At 42.9% G+C, this 18,837-nt stretch overlaps 1 protein-coding gene across 1 annotated transcript in view; it reads right to left on the reverse strand.

Annotated features, from left to right (window-relative positions):
* Window positions 1-12,004: 12,004 nt before the first annotated feature.
* The window catches only part of LOC149445115 (cytochrome P450 2H2-like), a 34,101-nt gene continuing 27,268 nt past the window's right edge, over window positions 12,005-18,837 (reverse strand). The window contains exons 7-9 of the mRNA XM_089654168.1: window positions 17,434-17,621; window positions 13,676-13,817; window positions 12,005-13,502 (exon numbers count right to left, since the gene is read on the reverse strand). Coding sequence (XP_089510294.1) covers window positions 13,321-13,502; window positions 13,676-13,817; window positions 17,434-17,621 — 512 coding nt within the window. The 3' untranslated portion in view covers window positions 12,005-13,320. The remainder of the gene's footprint in view (window positions 13,503-13,675; window positions 13,818-17,433; window positions 17,622-18,837) is intronic.

Consider the following 18,837-nt stretch of genomic DNA (forward strand, 5'->3'; position numbering starts at 1 on the left):
CACCCTTTTTTCTTCTTAAATAAAAAAGGCATTTTTTAAAAAAAATGTCAGTCCTTCTTCAGCAGGTTCCATAATTGTACAGATGTGCAACTTTGCAAGTAGTTTAAGGGCATTATATTTAAAATCATTTTTCTTGTTTTTTTTACTTTAAGCAATGAAAAATGACTGCCCCTTTAAAAACGGTACGTTTTGAATTTTTTTTTCACTGATTCATGTTCCCCAGGGAAGTCTCCAAGTCCCCATACCTCCTTTATGATCAAAAACTTGCAGATAAGGCTTCAAAATGGACACACTTAAATTTACAAGTTCGAGTCCCTTAGACTTGCATTGAGTTTGAAGTTCACAGCCGAACATTTAGTAGGTTCAAATGTTCGACTGCGAACTCACCAGGGGATTGTTCGATCCATCACTAAAAGCATCAAATCAAAACAATCTCAGTGTGATCAAATGCTTTGGAAGCCAGAGGAGAGATATGGGGCCTAAAAGACTCCATATCTCTCTATAAAAAGAGCTTGTCATGATCGATGCAATCACAAAGGATGTTGTTCATTCCTTGTGATAACAGTAAAGTTGATAAAAAAAAGGTACAGTGTTAAACAGTAAATTTAAATAACATAAAAATTAAAGCGTACCCGTGCTCACACGCAAATGCGCTCATATGTCCCCCACACAGGGGCGGACTGACAACTCATGGGGCCCCCTGGCAATAGGGGATCTAGGGGCCCCTGTGTCCTCGCCCATACCCAAAAATGAATGTGAAAAAGCCAATGAAAGGTACCACAGGCATCTCATGGGGCCCCCTACTGACCCTGGGCCCTCGGGCAGTGCCCTAGTGCTCGAATGGTCAGTCCGCCCCTGCCCCCACACATATGTATATATCAATCGCACCATACATGTGAGGTATCACCACAAATGTGAGAGCGAGAGCAATAATTCTAGCACCAGCCCTTTTGTGTAACTCTAAACTAGTAACCTGTAAAAGCTTTTAAATGGTCACCTATGGATAATTTAATGTACCACAGTTAGTCACCATTCCACAGGCCTATGCAATTTTAAAGTGTTACATGTTGGGTATTTATTTACACTTGCCCATCATTATTCGCATGAAATTTTTATACATTATATTTTTCTATATGTAGTTGTACACGGAGAGCACTATTTTGTTTCTTCTTTTTACGTGTTTGGTATCTATTTACTCAGTGTGACATCATCTTTTTTTATTTTGCCAAAAACGGGTATTATAGGGTATTATATTGTGTTTGCGTGCACCAAAATGAATTAAACTGTATTTTTTCCAAAAATGTTTGTTTGAAAAATGTCTGCGTTAATATTGTGGGACATAAAACTTTGCAACACCCAAAATTTTATTCACTAGGGCGTTTGCTGTAAAAAAATATATATAATGTTTGGGAGTTCTAAGTAATTTTCTAGCAAAAAAAAAAAAGGATGATTTGTAAATGCAGGAGAAAAATATCAATATTGATTGGGTTAAGTGGTTAAATATTATATATTTAATGAAGTAAATCAGGAGAGTGACTCCAGAAGCTATGAGAGGTGTTGAGGCAACCACCACCATCCTGACAATAATCAGTCTGTACTCTCTACAAACCTCTAACTGGTGTATTTATTTGTGAAGAGAAGCTAGGCAGCATTTCACCTATGATATGAGGACAAGTAGGGTGTGTCGGAGTTTGGTTCAGTTACAGGCTAAATGTAGAACAGATTGTAAAGCTATGCTAATAATTATTAACCCTGCACAAATTTGTCATGTTGTATTATCCAGGAGAAGGCCAGCATGCAGGAGATGGTGTTTTAAGCAACTATTTTGTCTCTATCTTAACTATTGTGTATCTGGAACTCTGAGTTGTACTTCATCCAAAGCATTCTCAAGTCCATTGACTAAACCTACATACAGTAACATTACTCAAAGTTTTGTGTGACAGTTTACAAAATACAAAAACAGATAGGGATGGGCTATATGTTCGAGTCGAACCTAAGTTCTACTCGAACATGGGCCGTACGTGTGTTTGCCCGTCACACCCCACAATGCACTGCACCCTGACAGTTCATTGTGATTGGTCAAAGCAATGCACCTGACCACAGGTTAGGTGCAATACTTTGGCCAATCACAGCACGTGATGATGTCACAAGGGGGTGGGGTAACAGCATTTAAGAACTGTCATTGAGGGCCTAGCTGCCAAACGGTGGGAGCCAGCATCGCGAGCGGAGCAGCTTTTTTTCTTCCTTCTTACAGGTAGTGGCAGCAGCAGGCATTGTGACAGATGTTTGGATCTACTTTGGGAGACCTTTATACTATGGACTGCATACTCATTCACATAGGGGGGGAATGTGATCTGGGGGCCCCCTTGTTAGGCTTCCAGATTCCTGCCCACAGACCCCCACAACCACAGGCCACAGTTGTTATATATACGTGATTTGCATTACTGGGTAGGTGCGAGCATGTGCGCCACCCTACCCACGCCACCATTGGATGCTAGATATGTCAGTCACTGAATCCCAGCCAGAGAATCCCCGCCGGCACCCAGCAATCGCCATGCAAAGCTGACAGAGGAAAGACCTGTGTGTAAACAACACATGCCTCTCTCTTGCCAGCAAGAACATACTGTTTTGTATTTCTCTGCACAGCAGAGAAATACAAAACATCATGTCTCCAAGGTAAAACAGCACACAGCACAGATAGTAAAAAACACACAGCACACAGTTAACCCTTTGATCGCTCAATAGTTAACCCCTTCCTGCCTAGTGTCATTAGTACAGTGTCAGTGCTTTTTGTTAGCACTGATCACTGTATTAGTGTCACTGGGGATGTCAGTGGCAGTTAGTTCCCACCCAGTGTAAGAATGCCATCCACTATCCCACAGTCCCACTATAAGTTGCTGATCGCCGCCATTACTAGTATAAAAAAATTAAAATTCCAGTATATATACTGCCATTTGTATATGCTATAACGTCCAAGTAAACCAATTAATTTACACGTATTGGGATTTTTTTTAGCAAAGACATGGAGCAGAATCCATTGTGACCTAAATTTATGACAAAATTTGATTGTCTGTTAAAGTATCGCAGCTCCGTATCACAAAACATGGCCTGGTGAGGAAGGGGGGTAAGCTCTGGAGGGCAAGTGGTTAACTTTTACTGACTGCTCCTTTGTCAGTTCCTGTTCCCAACATCCCTTTCTTTTTATTGCTATTCCCTGCTCCCCATCAGCTTCCAATGCTCAAAGATTACCCTCATCATCCCCTTCATCACCAGTTCCTGCCCCTCATACCTCTTTGTCTTTTGTCTCTTTTTCCTGCTCCCTTTCAGCTTCCATCCCCCCCATTGATTATCCTCCATTGCCCCCACCACCACCAGTTCATACCTGCCACACCTTTTCACCTTTTTCTCCATTTCCAGCTCCCATGCCCCATCCCACCATCAACTCTTGCCTGTAAGAAGCCACATTCAAGCAGACGTGTGCACACATGTTTCGCCAGGGCAATTTCAGTAGTTAATAAAGGATCAATGAGCATAAAGAATTAGCTCTCCTTAAATCAGATTGAAAGGAAAGCAAGGTTGGGGTCAAACAGGTTGGGAATTTTTTAAACATTGTAACATGTATTATTTTTTAACTCAAACACTTTGTGTCAGGGCTCCCGGGTATGACCAGAAGTGTGTGACTGACGCAGGGAAACGCAGACTTCAGATATGTTATAAACAATGTAATTTATTAACACTAACCATACAAACATAAACGCAGTGCAATACTAAAACATAACACAGTGCAAACAAACCAAACCAATCCACCCACAGATAACAGTACATACAATGCAAGCGTCGTCAGGCAGGCCGGGTCAATATCAGTCGGGCAGGTAGGTACAGGGGGAGCAAGCGGAGAATGGTCGGGGTCACAGGCCAGGTTCAGCAGGTAGCGGGCAGCGTGGTACAGAGGGTCAGGCAGAGGAGAATGGTCAGACAAGCCAGGGATCAGAGCAGGGTCAGCAGAGAATCAGACAGGAACAGGGAGCAGGAACAGGATACAGGGCCCAAGAGAAACACAACACCAAGGCCGAGTCTGCAGGTCTGAATGTCCCTTAAATACACCAGTATAATTAGTTCCAGGTGTTTGACTGGCTGCAAGGTTGAGTCTCTGATTGCTGGGAGCACCCGCTGGCCAGCCCTGGTACTGCAGCTCATAAGGCAGGTGAGTCCCACTATTGCTGGCCAGTCCATTCCTGACACTTTGTATTGTAATATTGTGTTGACTCTAGTTCAATGTAACTGCTGTTCTTTTGGGATTATTAAAGTATTCTGAATCTAAATCTTTATTATGTCTCAATCAAAATGTTTATATTAAAAAATAGTTGCATTCTTACAGGAAATATTGTGGTGTCAGCCATTATTGTGATCTTACAGTCAATATATTATACAATAGTAGGTATTTTGAGTTGAGAAATAACATTGTAACATCCAATTCAATATTATGATGCCATAGAAGGGTAGTAAGATGTCACTGTCAATATACAGTATGATTGCAAAATAGGTACTGTGATGTTATAATTAGTATGCAATGTCACAGTAAAGATTAATGTAAAGTGTATGTTATTGGGCAGCACAGTGGCTAAGGGGTTAGCACTTCCACCTGGCAGTGCTAGGGTTGGGGGTTCAAATCCCAACCATGGGATCACCTGCCTGGAGTTTGCATGTTCTCCCTGTGCCTGTGTGGGTTTCCTCCCACATTCCAAAGACATGCTGGTAGGTTAATTGGATCCCGTTTAAACTGGCCCTAGTATGTGTATGTATGAATGTAAGTTAAGGACCTTAGATTGTATGCCCCTTGAGGGTTAGAGACTGATGTGAATGTACAATATATATGTAAAGTGCTGTGGAAATTCACGGTGCTGTATAAGTACCTGAAATGAAATTGAGGAGGAGGTGAAGATCCACCTCAAAATGTGAAATTGAACATTGAAATTTTTATCCAAAGATATTACTCTTTGGTGAAGTGTTTGTAGTTTTTTTTTAAATAACAAACATGTCAAATTTACCTGCTCCATGCAGTGATTTTGCACAGAGCAACCCTGATCCTCTTCTTTTTGGATCCCCGCTGGTACTCTTGGCTCTTCCTCATCAAACAGTACATCCAGGGAAAGCCGCTTGTCCTGGGGGAACCACTGCATGCTCATCCCTGAGCCGCTGCTCTATGAGTCCATAAGACACATAGAGCCCCAGCTCGGCCTCGCCCCCTGCTCTTTCCTCATTGGCTCACTGGCTATCATTGACAGAAGTGGGAGCCAGTGGGCTCCCGCTGCTGTCTCAGCCAATGAGGTGGAAGAGTCTCCAGACAAGAGAGGTTGTGGAGAACGTCGCTGGATCAGAGGGGGCTCAGGTAAGGATTGAGGGGGCAGGGGGACCGCTGCACACAGAAGGGTAAAAAAACTTGAGCCTTTAGAGCCACTTTAAGGGCTCGTTCACACTTGGCTGTTTTACCAATGCTTGCCAAACGCCACTATAGCGTTTGGCAAGCGTTGGTCCGGCGTTTGCGGAGTGTTTAACGCTCGGCAAACGCTCCGCAAACGCCGCATGCGCGGTTTAGCGGCAGTTGCTAGGCATTTGCCGAGCGTTAAAAACGCCCCACAAATGCCTATAATGCAGTTTGAATGGTGTTACTGCTCCGCAAACGCCCCACAACCGCGTCACAACCGCACTGCAAACTCCGGCCGGGCATTTGCGGAGCGGCACCATAGACTAGAATAGGAGGCTTCAACACCTCCTGACTCGACCAGAGGCGTCCGTTTTGCCGTGACGCAACGCGACACGACTCAAACGCTCCCGTTAGAACAGCACCGTATGCTGTAATGTGCAGAATTGGCAGAGGCGTTTGGGAAGCGGTAAAAACGCTTCCCAAACGTCTCTCTGCCGCCTGCACACAACGCTAGTGTGAACATAGCCTAAGGCTCCATTCACACCTAAGCGTTTTGTAGCATGAAGCTCGAAGCTCCAAAACAATCATAGAGAAAAAAATCAATTTACTCAATGGAGTTGGCCTCAGGCAGAATGCCTAAAGCTTAAAAACGTTTCAAACAGATTGATGCATTTTTGGCGCATTTTCATTTCCATGGAAATACATGGAAATTTAGTTTTGTCACACGACCAAGAACGTTTTTCTGGCATGGTAAAACATGACAAAAATTGATGTCACAGATGAAATTTTACTCTATTGGCTAATACAAAAATGCCAGAACTCAAAAAGCCTAAAAACGGCTGAATAAGTTGCGCACAAACGTTCACAAATGCACATAAAAATGTGCAACAAAATGAATAAACGAATGGGGCCTCAGGATTCTTAACCACTTCAAGTCCGAACACTTTTACCCCCTTCCTGTCCAAGCCAATTTTCAGCTTTCAGTGCTATCACACTTTGAATGACAATTGCACGGTCATGCAACAATATTTATTCACCACTGGGATTGTTATTTTTTTGCTATGTAAATGAAAAAGTCCAAACATTTAGAAAAAAGTGTTTTTCTTATAAAAATAATATTTCATCATAAATCTTGGCCAAAATTTATTCTGTTATCTTTTTAGTAAAAAAAAAATAACCAAAATTAGTTTATAACCAAAAATTATAACATTTTTAAACATTTTTTTTACATTTTTATTTTACTTTTTTATTTTATTATTTATGTTTTTTTTGTACATACAGTACTACTTGTGGGTGGTGATGAAGATTTTTTTTTTTTTTTTTACACTGATTGCTTTTACTCCCATAAAGGCTGTAAAAGCAATCATCTCTCCTTCTCTCTGCAGCCATTGAGAACTACTGTGTGAGCTGTAATTAGTCACAGCTTGTCACATGGTACAAGGCTGTTGTGAATATCCTTGTACCATGTGACCTCCGTGATCATTTACAGATTTCCCACGTAGTAAGCAATGATGTCAGAAGTGACATATTGCTTAGTATTCTGCATGTGATCACTGATTGGCCAATCAGTGATCACATGATCAGGACCTCGCAGAGAGGTCCCGTACGACGATCGGTGTTCCACTGTGTCCGGAGAAGACAGTGGGCACTGGATCGTGGTGCTGCGCGCACCCTGGGATTGTGGTGCTCCCAGGCAGCGAGCACAATCAGGGGGCAGGGAGGCCATTTATTAACTCCCACCCGACCCTGCATTGCCACCGTCCGGCCGTTTATATACGAAAGGTGGTTAAGTCATAGTAGTTATTGTAATGTCACAGCCAGTATTGCAATGTCAGTAATTAATGTGTGTTCAAGGCAATATTAATATGATTTACTGCATATAATATACAAAAAATGTTTACATGTCAAGCATTTTCAGTTATAATTTTAAATAGCTTGTGTTACAGGATTATTGGTGATTTGAGTGGGAGGTATGAAAAAGCTGCAACCTGCAGTATCCGTATCAAAGAGGAGAGCAAAAAATACATGTTGCTCACTTGCATTCCGAGTTTAAGGTGAACTTGTTGGTATTAGTCTCCTGAAGTCGCCCTACCAATCACTAGAATTCTCTCTAGCTGCAACCTAGTAATAGCATTACTGTGAGGTTTATTCATTTACTTGCTACATATTTGCTGTGGGATTTGAAGATGGACTGTACTAAAAGAAATGTATTTATTTTATGCATTTGAAAGAGGCATGTGTAAAGCCATATTGTCAATTCAGTTTATTTGATTGTATTGCAGGTTTACAGAACTATTCACAGAAGTAAATTCAGTTTTGGAATGAAACACAATACTACTTTTGTCAGTTTTTTTAACTATAGTTGTCAGTGTTAGTGGGACAGCATAGCCTGCTTTGCTTAAGAACGTATCTGGACAGATCTTGATACAAAAAAAGATGAGCCCCATCAACGTCAAAGTACAGTCTATTGCCCATCAGTTGCATTATGCACTCTTTAAGATTGTATTTTTGCAACTCACAGATGATGTCCCTAGGGCTAGACGAATCTTGTAAGGGGGGGTTGAAGTGTCCGATAAGCCTAGTCAATTTCAACAGGCTCTGAAGAAAAAAGACCCAATATTTCCTGGTAGATCCTGTGGAGAGTTGGAATGATGTCTTTAGGGGCTGATGCAGATGTTCGCTCACTGCGATTTCCATAATTGCTCAGTTGAGAGAGAAGTGACTCAATTCTTTGGTCCTGTGCTGCACATTTTCCTTAAAGTAGTGAGATAGCAGGGATATCATCCTCAAATATCTGCTCAAGAGACTCAAGTCTGTGCCCAAGCTGTGTCATGTCAGATTGGAATTGCTCTAAGTCTTGCTCAAATGCCTTTTTCACTCTGCAAGCTCTAAGTCCTCCTTGCTGGGGAGAGACCAGATATGCTGTTTACGGTCTCTATCTATCCGATAGATCTATCCGAGCCCTGATCTTGTGAGGCACCAGCCAAGGAGATGGTGTCAGGAATCAAGGAATGACCAGAAAGGTGCGGACTGACACAGGGAAACGCAGGTTTCAGGTATAGTATAATACAGGTTATTATTAGCCACCCAGATATATATATATATATATATATATATATATATATAAACGCACAGTGAACAAACTAACCTTCCACTATTCTTAGGAGGTGCAGGAACACAGGCGTAGTCAGGGCTGGAGAGGTGGAATGGTCAGGCCGGCCGTAGGGTTCTGTAACGACTGCCTGCTGGTACCTCTAGCGGTCCTCAGGGCAGGATTCCCCAGGGCTCGGAGTCTAAGTCCCAGTCTGCTATTCACCAGGGCCCCTGATGGTGGGGATGGACTTGGAGCAGACAGGAACCAGGTCGCGGCCCCTGAGTACACCTGCTAGTGATAGAGGGATCCGCCAGAGGTATGTGCAGGTACGGCTGGATCCGTGCAGGATGGATGGATGGCAGAGTAGTTAGCGTGGTCAGACGGGCCAAGTCAGCAACGTGCGGGCAGCAAGGTATCAAAGGAGCAGGCAGAGAATGGTCAAGGTCACAAGCCGGGTTCAGTAACTCACGGACAGCGCAGTACAGAGGATCAGGCAGAAGGATGGTCAGGGATGAGCCAGTAGTCAGAACAGGAGACGGTCAACAGGAATCAGGATCAGGCAGGGTCGGCAACAAGGTATCTTCTCACAGGAACTAGGAACAGGATACAGGGGCTCATGGGGAAACATACACCAAGGCCCAGAGCACAGGCCTGGTCATGCCTTATATACACCTTTCTGTAATCAGCCCCAGGTTTGGCTGATTGTGAGCTTCTGGCTGCTAAGAGCACCCGCTGGTCAGCTCTGGTACTGCAGCCCACACGGCAGGAAAGTCCCACCACCAGTGCTGAGAGCACCCGCCGGTCAGCTCTGATACTGCAGCCCACACGGCAGGAGAGTCCCACCACCAGTGCTGAGAGCACCCGCTGGTCAGCTCTGGTACTGCAGCCCACACGGCAGGAGAGTCCCACCACCAGTGCTGAATCCATTCCTGACAGATGGATTAAGAGAATCTGCAAGCTGTAAAGACAGAGCTGTGGCTGATGTATCCCACTCTGGCACCATCTTGGATGTCTCTCCATACGTCCTCTAGTGATCTGTGAAGAAAGAATCTATAGAACCCCGGTGAGGTTTGGCATTTCTCTGAGGCTAAGAAGACCTCCAGCACAGGGGCATAGCAGGGTGACCAGACAAGGCTGAAAGAACCCCTGTGCAGGCTAATAAGCAGAGCTCTTGTTTTGTGTGTCCTCCTCCCCCATGTCCAAGCCCTTACCCCCCCCCCCCCCCCGAGTATTGCCACACCTAATATGCTTTAGACAGAGACTGTAAATGTGTACTATGGTGCAGGCTACAGCACATGTTGAAAAAGGCCCACGTAGCTGGGTTCTGGGCTTTACCAATCATAAATAGGATGACTGATCCCTCCACACTGCCTCTGTGTAACTCCTGCTTTGCTCATGTTGTTCCTTTCCTGTACTTTCCTCCTCTGCAATATTTGGCACCCAAGCATGGTTGGAGACCTCATTATTAACTCCCTCCTCATCACTGGAGGCAATTCGTCAGTAGGCTGCAGCTGCAGAAACATCTGTGCCAATTGGTTCCCCCTGCCTGTTGCCACCTCCCTCTATGATGCTATTGCTCTCCTCCTCAACCACAGATTAATTAATTGCTGCACATTCTCTTGCAGCAAAGTGTTCAAATAACTCCTCCTGTGTTCAAAGCATACTCCTCCGTGCCATTTCGTGGGGCAAAGGCAGTAGTAGTTGTGAACGAGGAGGCAGAACAGTGTGCTTTAGCATCTCCTGATGAATTAAAGCTATTTTGTACCTAGGAGACAGGAGGATGATGAAGACTTGATCAGCCACTCCACCACCACCTCCACGCTCTTTAGGTGTATAGTACACCCACTGCCAGAAAATAAATCCACATGTTCCCTGGCTCTAAATGCTGTAACCTGGCCATCATATTGGCCTATGAATTATAGATATCGATCACACTCTGATAGCTGCAGGGGAATCATTTCTGTAATTCCCTTTGGGCCTCCCAGACATAACATTGAGAGTTCAGGTGCCAGACTTTGACCAATGACAATTGTTTACAATGCATTATAGGACATTTGATGGAGAAATTCCACTGAACATCCCTGAAGTTGGGATTTTGTTCAAACTTAGATTTAGACCAAACTCTCAGCTCATCCCTATTTAGGTGTCATAAATATTGCTCTCTGATTATTGTCTGTGTTAGTTGTTGAGATGGTTCTAAATTATTGTGTATTATGAATTGCTCCTACCATCTCAGTTTTGAATCAATGATACTCATGAATACTGTGGCATTACTGTTTTTACATTTTGTGTCTAACCCATCTTCCCTTACAAGGAGTGTCCTGTTCATTAATTGAAAACTGTTACAGGGCAGAAGGACCCAAACAATCCAGTGGCTCTTTCGGGGGTAGTGCTACATGAGTAAATCAGAGGCAACCCAGAAACCAAAGAAGGTGTCAGCATAACATTCACTGCCATCTTGACATCAGTTACGATGCACAGCTGTATTTACAGTATTTCACAGAAGTAAGGAGCTCAGTTTCAGGATCTTGGCAATCTTCTTATAGCCTAGGCCATCTTTATGTAGAGCAAAAATTCCTTTTTTCAGATCCTCAGAGAGTTCTTTGCCATGAGGTGCCATGTTGAACTTCCAGTGACCAGTATGAGAGAGTGAGAGCGATAACACCAAATTTATACTAACGAGTCACATGACACCGGGGAGAGAAAATGGCTAATTGGGCCCAATTTGGACATTTTCACTTAGGGGTGTACTCACTTTTGTTGCCAGGAGTGTCAGTGCTCCCGAGCCACTGCTCTGTGTGTCTATTAACACAGAGCCGCTTCTCGGCATATCCCCTCTCCTCATTGGCTCACTGGCTGTGATTGGCAGCCAATGGCTCCAGCTGCTGTCTCAGCCAATTAGGAGCTAGAGTCCCCCTAGAGCCGAGGCTCTTGTGCACAGGGGGTTGCTGCATACAGAAGGTTTTTACCTTTATGTATAGAATGTATGAATGTAGAAAACCTTTAGCCTTTACAACCACTTGTAAAAGCACTGCCCCACCTTATTTATTTCAGGTTCTTATATATAGCACTGTCAATTTAAGCAGCGCTTTATATATATATATTGTACATTCACATCAGTCCCTTACCTTCAAGGGGCATACAATCTAAGTTCACTAACTCACATTCATACACATACTAGGGCCAATTTGGACAGGAATCAATTCACCTACAAGCATATCTTTGGAGTGTGGGAGGAAACCAGAGTACCCAGAGAAAACCCACACAAGCACAGGGAGATTATGCAAACTCCATGCAGGAGGTGCCATGGTCAGGCATCGAACCCATGACCCATTTACTGCAAGGCAGACATGCTAACCATTAAGCCACTGTGCCGCCCGACCTTAGCATACAATCCTCACCAAGCCATGTGTGCATGCCCTAGTTAGGGAATTCTACATTATTTCACTGCATCCATGACTTTTCTAATAGAAAAAAAAAATCAGTATGTTTTAATGGGTACTTTATTTCATATTTTAAAGTGTTTTATATATAACACTGAATTATTCACATACCACTCCTGGGCCTAGCAGAGCCTACAACGAAGTGTCTTGAGAGGAATCTCACACAATCATGGGGTGAAAAGACAAATTCCAGTCAAAGCAGGTGCTATCCTTCAGGGCTTTTTGTTTATAGAACTTTATAGAGAGAACAATGAATGTCCACAAGATATGACATTAATATTTACGAATTACAAAAGTGACAAGCGCTCTTGGTCACAGAGATTTAAAATGGTGTGATTTGTGTGCAATTTCAGCAAGACTTCAGAGGCGATTTCTGAAGATTTTATTGCTATTTGTGAATATCTTCAACAATTTCTTGCAGTGAGATTTCCATTATATTCTATGTATGTGAAATTGCAACAAAACTGCAGAAAAGGTCATGTAAGAACTACTTTAGAAATTGTACATGCTAAGACACTGACATGCACATTAAATGCGATTTCAGGTGTGATTTCAATTCACAAATCGCACCTGAAATCCCACCAGTATGGCCGGGTATTAAACGCCTCATTCACACAGGACATTTTGCAAACTCCCCTAAAAGCCTTTTTTCCTGGCAACAGAGTTTTGGAAGAAAAAACTCCTGACGCTTGTAAAAGCGTGTAACGTGTTAAGACATTTTATTTCTGCCTCTAAAGGCAGGAAAAAAAAATTTGCAAATCACATCAGCGCTCAAATCAGGCTGCTGGATACAAGTTCATGGTAAAAGACTCTCTAGACGGTGCAGCCCTTCCCGGATCGGGAAATCCTCAAAGCTCTGAAAAAATACACAAGAGGGTGCACACAACTCATGCATTACCGAGATAAACAAGTTTTATTATATACAAAAGACCAATGGGTACTCGCAAAACAACTGTGCAATCAGGCATGCAACAGCGTCAGATGATGGGGTCCTGACCTGGAACCTACTGTTGTTGATACTGATGCTTTTCGGGAGCCGTGCGGCCTTCCTCAGAGGAGGAAAGAAAATGCCTGACCAGGGGCGGACTGACCATTTGGAAACTCGGGCACTGCCCAAGGGCCCGGGGTCAGTAGGGGGCCCCATGAGATGCCCCTGGTACCTTTTTCATAGGCTTTGTTGAGTTTGGGAAAGGACACAGGGGCCCCATGATCCCCTATTGCCCGGGGGCCCCATGAGTTGTCAGTCCACCCCTGTGCCTGACCCTCCCCCCTCCCCCAGAAGCAGCTGCAAAAATGTCCAGTGTGCATGAAGCCTAAAACATGAACAAGATATCCAATAACACCTGCGTATAGGTCTTTCAGCGGGGCACAGCCAACATCTCATATTCACGAGGTAAGGAAGCATTGCTTTTGGGCTGTGGTGTAATTTCTATGTCCTTCCTGTCCACGGTGGGTTTCAGAGTAAATCTTTGCAGAATGGTTGTAAAAAAGAGGAAGAGTTCCATGCGAGCCAGACCCTCGCCCATACACATACGTTTTCCTGGGAAAGAAGAAAGAAGGCACAACTGTCACAAAATAAAGGTCCTTCTTCTGATGTGTGAATAGAGCCTATGTTCCAGAACACAACCCTGGTTTAAATTAGGATCCCACTGTATATCAAAAGATAAATTATATTATAATTATAATTGTGTTTATTTTTAAACAAGATGGTACCTGCTGAAAATGGCATAAAGGCATCACTCTTCTTAAAGGTGCCATTTTCATTTAGGAAATGTCCAGGGTCAAATTTGTGAGGGTTTTTGAACTGCTTGGGGTCCTTCAAGACTGAAGTTAGGATTGGAAACACTAAAGTTCCCTAAAATTAAAAGAATTCAATTGGTTAGCTGGAAATAGATGCAGGCAAAAAGAAGATAGTATTAAAGAATTGCAAAAAGTACTAAATTATTAGAAAGAAGGAATTATTATAAGGCCTAGAAGGAATGCAGACTGCAGCTCATGGTACAGTTTAGCAAGGGCAGTGAACTGAGGCTCTGACTATGCCTGGTCAGCTCTTCATGCACACTCCATACATTTATATCCACTTGCAGACTAGTAACACATTGATACGTCACTATATTTCAAGTGGTTATATCGGGATGAAGTCTGTAGCTGTCCCCCACTGGGACACCTGATCAACCAGCAGGCACTTCCACCAGCTAATATTGGAGGTGGACAAAGACCGGAACTGCCCTGTCCACCTCTGATATAGAAAACTGGAAGCGAGCATACATCACTTCTGGTTTCCCTGGATGTAAACGGCGCCATTTTTAAAAATTGAAAGCATTTGATCACACCGATTTCAGTGTGATCAAATGCTCTTATGGGCAGAGGAGGGATCTTGGGTATTTCTTATAGATCACAGATCTCTACATAAAGATTGATTGTCACTGCCTATTGCTGTCACAAGGGATGTTTGCATTCCTTGTGAAAGCAATAAAAGCGATCCATAAAAAAAAAAAAAAATTAAAGCACCCCTACCTCCCCCCCCCGCAAAGGTGAGTGCACACATTAGTCCCGCAAGCACGCAAACAGCAATCATCCCACACATTTGAGGTCCCACTGTGAAGGTTAGATCATGGGCAGTAATTCTAGCACCAGACATCCTATGTAAATCTAAGTGTCAACCTGGAAAGGCTTTTTTTAGCATCTCCTATGGATAGTAAAATTTATGTAATTTGCTGTTACATGGTGTGCACACTTTTAACTGCATAAGGACCACCCACAGTACATTTACTACTGCAGGGCGGCCCCTGTGCGCAAAATCACGTATATATATATATACACGAGATTCGTACTTCCCCGAGGGATCAATCATCCAATTTAGGCCAGTGATGTTTGGCCCAAGTTGGATGATCGATCCCTGTTCTATCCTGTCCTGTGTTGACAGTTACACAGGACAGTAAGTGATGAAATCTTCTCTCTCCGGGCACATTCCGTCCTAGAGACAGAAGAATCAACATAAACTGAGTAAAAGCACTACACAATTACAGTTAGAACACTCTAGGACACATTTAACCCCTTGAGCGCCCCCCCCAGTTAACCTCTTCACTGCCCTGTCACCAGTGTCATTAGTACAGTGTACAGATTTTTTTGCTGATCACTGTATTAGTGTCACTTGAGACTTCAGATAGCATTAGCTTAGCGTCAGTTAGCCTCAGTTAGCACCCCTCCCAGATAGCATCAGATTGCCCGTTAGTACACCAGTAATCACATTTAACCCCTTGTTTGCCAGGAACATGCTCACATACACAATAAACCTCCATTGATAGTATTGTGTCTGAACAGATCAATATCTTTGATTAGCTCAGCACTATACCAGCGTTCACATTAGTATAGAGTCCCCAAAAATGCAGTGTTAGTGGGATCATCCCCGGCACCTGCCAGCACCTGCGTTTAGCCCCTACGCTTACCCCCCCTTCTCCCCCAGCAAGTGCAGTGTCAGTAGGTCACTGTCACTTGATAAATTGCACACAAAACCGCAGTGTTCGCAGAATAAAAAAATAAAAAGTGCACAGGTGATCAAATACCACCAAAAGAAAGCTCTATTTGCGTGAAAAAAGGACATAAATTTAATTTATGTACAGCATTGCACGACCGCGCAATTGTCAGTTAAACTAGCGCAGCGCTGTATAGCAAAAAATGGAGTAAATTGCAGTGTCTATACCATAGTTTGTAGAAGTTATAACTTTCACACAAAGCAATCAATATACACTTATTGGGATTTTTTTTTACCAAAAACATGTAGCAGAATACATTTTGGCCTACATTTATGACTAACTTTGACTTTACTATATATTTTTTATAACCAAAAGTAAAAAATATTGTCTTTTTAAACTTTTGGTCTTTTTTTGTTTATAGCGCAAAAAATAAAAAGCGCACAGGTGATCAAATACCACTGAAAGAAAGCTCTATTTGTGTGAAAAAAAGGTTATAAATTTTGTTTTGGTACAGCATTGCACGACCGCGCAATTACCAGTTGAAATAGTGCAGCGCCAAATAGCAAAAAAAGGCCTGGTCAGGAAGGGGGGTAAATCCTCAGGATGGCAAGAGGTTAAAGCATTACATGTTTGGTATCTGTTTACTCAGCGTAACATCATCTTTTATATATTATCAAAAAGCTGTATTACAATTGCATTAAAATCAATAAACCACCACTCACTCCTGATCCAAATCAGCTGCTAAATCTCACTTTCCCCTAAGGTATTGGCTACTCCATTAAAGTGGTTGTAAAAGCTGAAGGTTTTTTTACCTTCATGCATTCTATGTATGAAGGTAAACAATCTTCAGTGTGCAGTTCTCCCCTAATACTTACCTGAGCCCGATACAGATCTAGTGATGTGCACAAGAGCAGCAGGTCTCCCGGGTCTCTCTTTCTACATTGTCTAAGCACAGCAATGGGAGCCATTGGCCCCCGCAGGTCTCAATCACAGCCAGTGAGAAGGATCAGCGGGGGGGTGGGACTGAGTCATGTTCTGTGTGTCCAATAGACACACACAGGTGGCTCGAGAGCGAGCACGCATGAGTGCCCCTAGAGCGAGCAGCTTGCTATGTGGGCACTCAGCAAGGTGGAGGGACTAGAAGTGACTTACAGGACCTGAGAAGAGGAGGATCGAGGCTGCTCTGTGAAAAACCACTGCACAGAGCAAACAAGTATCACAGGTTTATTATTTTAAAGAAAACAAAACCAAGCCTTTAGAACCACTTTAACTTCTCAAATACAAGATATGCATCATAAGCAGATTATTTCCTCCATGTCCCCAATCTCTTGAAAAAAACCTGTTTGGTTGCAGGAGCTGACTTTACAGGTATACGGTGCCTATGTATCACTTGTTGAGATCTCTTGCCCCTGAGGGCAGTTGAACCCTGCTTGTCCACCCAAATTCCCCTAATGAACATGGGCAGCCTTAGGGTAGATATAGGTAGCTCAATATTTACAAGTAAAGATGGTGCTTGAGGTGATTGTAGCCGTATTAGTGCACTTGAGACAGAAACAATTGAGTACTGTCCATTCAAGTAAAGATGGCAAATTCATAAAAATGCTCGCAATTATTTGTGCCTTCCTTAACAGTGAGGAGGTGATAACAAGTGCCTCTGGTGTATAAAAGGCACTTACTTTTGCATGGGGAGGCTTTTCAACTTTCTGAAAAGTCTTGCTGTAAGCAAAATTGATCCTTCACTTAGTAATGGAAGAAAGGAAGGATCACAGTACAGGATGCACTATTGTTATTCGGGAACTAGAATGACTCATGTGAGAATAGGAACATATTATGCTGTCTGACCTGTCATTTTGAAAGGAAATACCTTCCAGATGTAAGCCTGATCAAATCATATACTGTATTAGATAGATAGATAGATAGATAGATAGATAGATAGATAGATAGATAGATAACACAGAGACATCTCAGACCACCCTGAAACTCTGAGAAGAGCACCTTAGGAATCTGATATCCTCTGAAGGTGGTATCCTTGCTGGCTGCATGGAGTAGTCCTACTGGTACAATATCAGCAAATCTCTGGACTTCATGAATTACTGCATCTGTATATGGCATCTTACTTCTGTCCTCCACTGATGGACAGCGATCACTTCCTATTACATTTTCAATCTCTTTTTGGATTTGCTCTGGAGCACATTGAAAGAGAAGAGCATAAAAAAACATTACATTAAATATTACATGTTGTCAGTTCTATAATTATTAATTTATGCAAGATTACTGATATTTTTACATTGGGAATAATTTTGTTTGGTCACACGCTGAAAAAATGCAGCAAAGCCTGTGGGTGGGTGCAGCATGGTGCAATGGAATAGCACACAGTCCAAGTGCAATCAATAGAACTATTGTAGTAAAGACAAAACAGTTCACAACAAACCCAGTGAGAGAGGACCTCATGATCTCATAAATTCCAACAGCATGCAGTGTACCAGGTATCAGTCAAACTGAAACTCTGTCTGGAGAGGTAGAATGCGTCTTGGCTGTCTCATACCCAAATGGGAAGCACTAAGCTTTCCCTTCTCATCTAGAGTCTCTCTGCAGCTAATACTGTCCCTGATAGAAGGCTAACCTGTCTCTACACTATCCTCACATGAGTGTGCACCAAAACCTGGGGAGCAGGGATTTAAAAAGACTTTGCTGGCCACCAAGGGTTACCTGGATGTAGCATAGCCAACCAGAACGCTACCTCCAGGTACCAGAAAACCATAGAGAAACTGAATTTCCCCTGAGTTTCTCTCCAAGCTGTAGTGCCACTCAAGCACCACCTACAGTGGAGGAAGCAGATTACACCTGCCTACAAGCTTACTTATAGGAATGATCACCTAAGGGTGACATCACACAGCAAAGTGTTTTTAAATTGTAAAGTGTCTTCACGTGCTAGGTAGTGTTTTCTGAGAAAAAATAATTACTGCATGCATTTGTTGAAAAATAAAGAATGACTTTCTAATAAAAGAGCAGTTCTATGTAAAAAGTAAAATCATTCATTGCTATATGCTATTCAGTAAATAGAACAACTGTATTAAATCCATAACGTTCCCTCAGTTTACCCTAATCTATAATCTAAGTCAGGGTTACTCAACCACGGTTCCTCCAGAGGTTGCAAGGGGTTCCTTGAGCAATGGGCAATTGCTACCTTTAAGATAAGTTCTCTATGACACCATTGAACTTTGTAGGTATCAGTAAGGGAGTAATTCTTCCCAATGACTTCAAGTGTAAGGAGCATTCTTCCCACTATCACAATTATGTAAGTTAAGTTATTTCAAGGGGTCTTCTGTACTGGAAAGGTTGAGAAAGGCTGATTTAAGTAATCCTAAGCTGCTGATACACACACAGTTCTATAGGGGC

This window comes from Staurois parvus, unplaced genomic scaffold, assembly GCF_062004578.1.
Source record: "Staurois parvus isolate SC_StPar_1 unplaced genomic scaffold, SC_StPar_1.0 ptg000746l, whole genome shotgun sequence".
Classification (NCBI taxonomy): Eukaryota; Metazoa; Chordata; class Amphibia; order Anura; family Ranidae; genus Staurois; species Staurois parvus.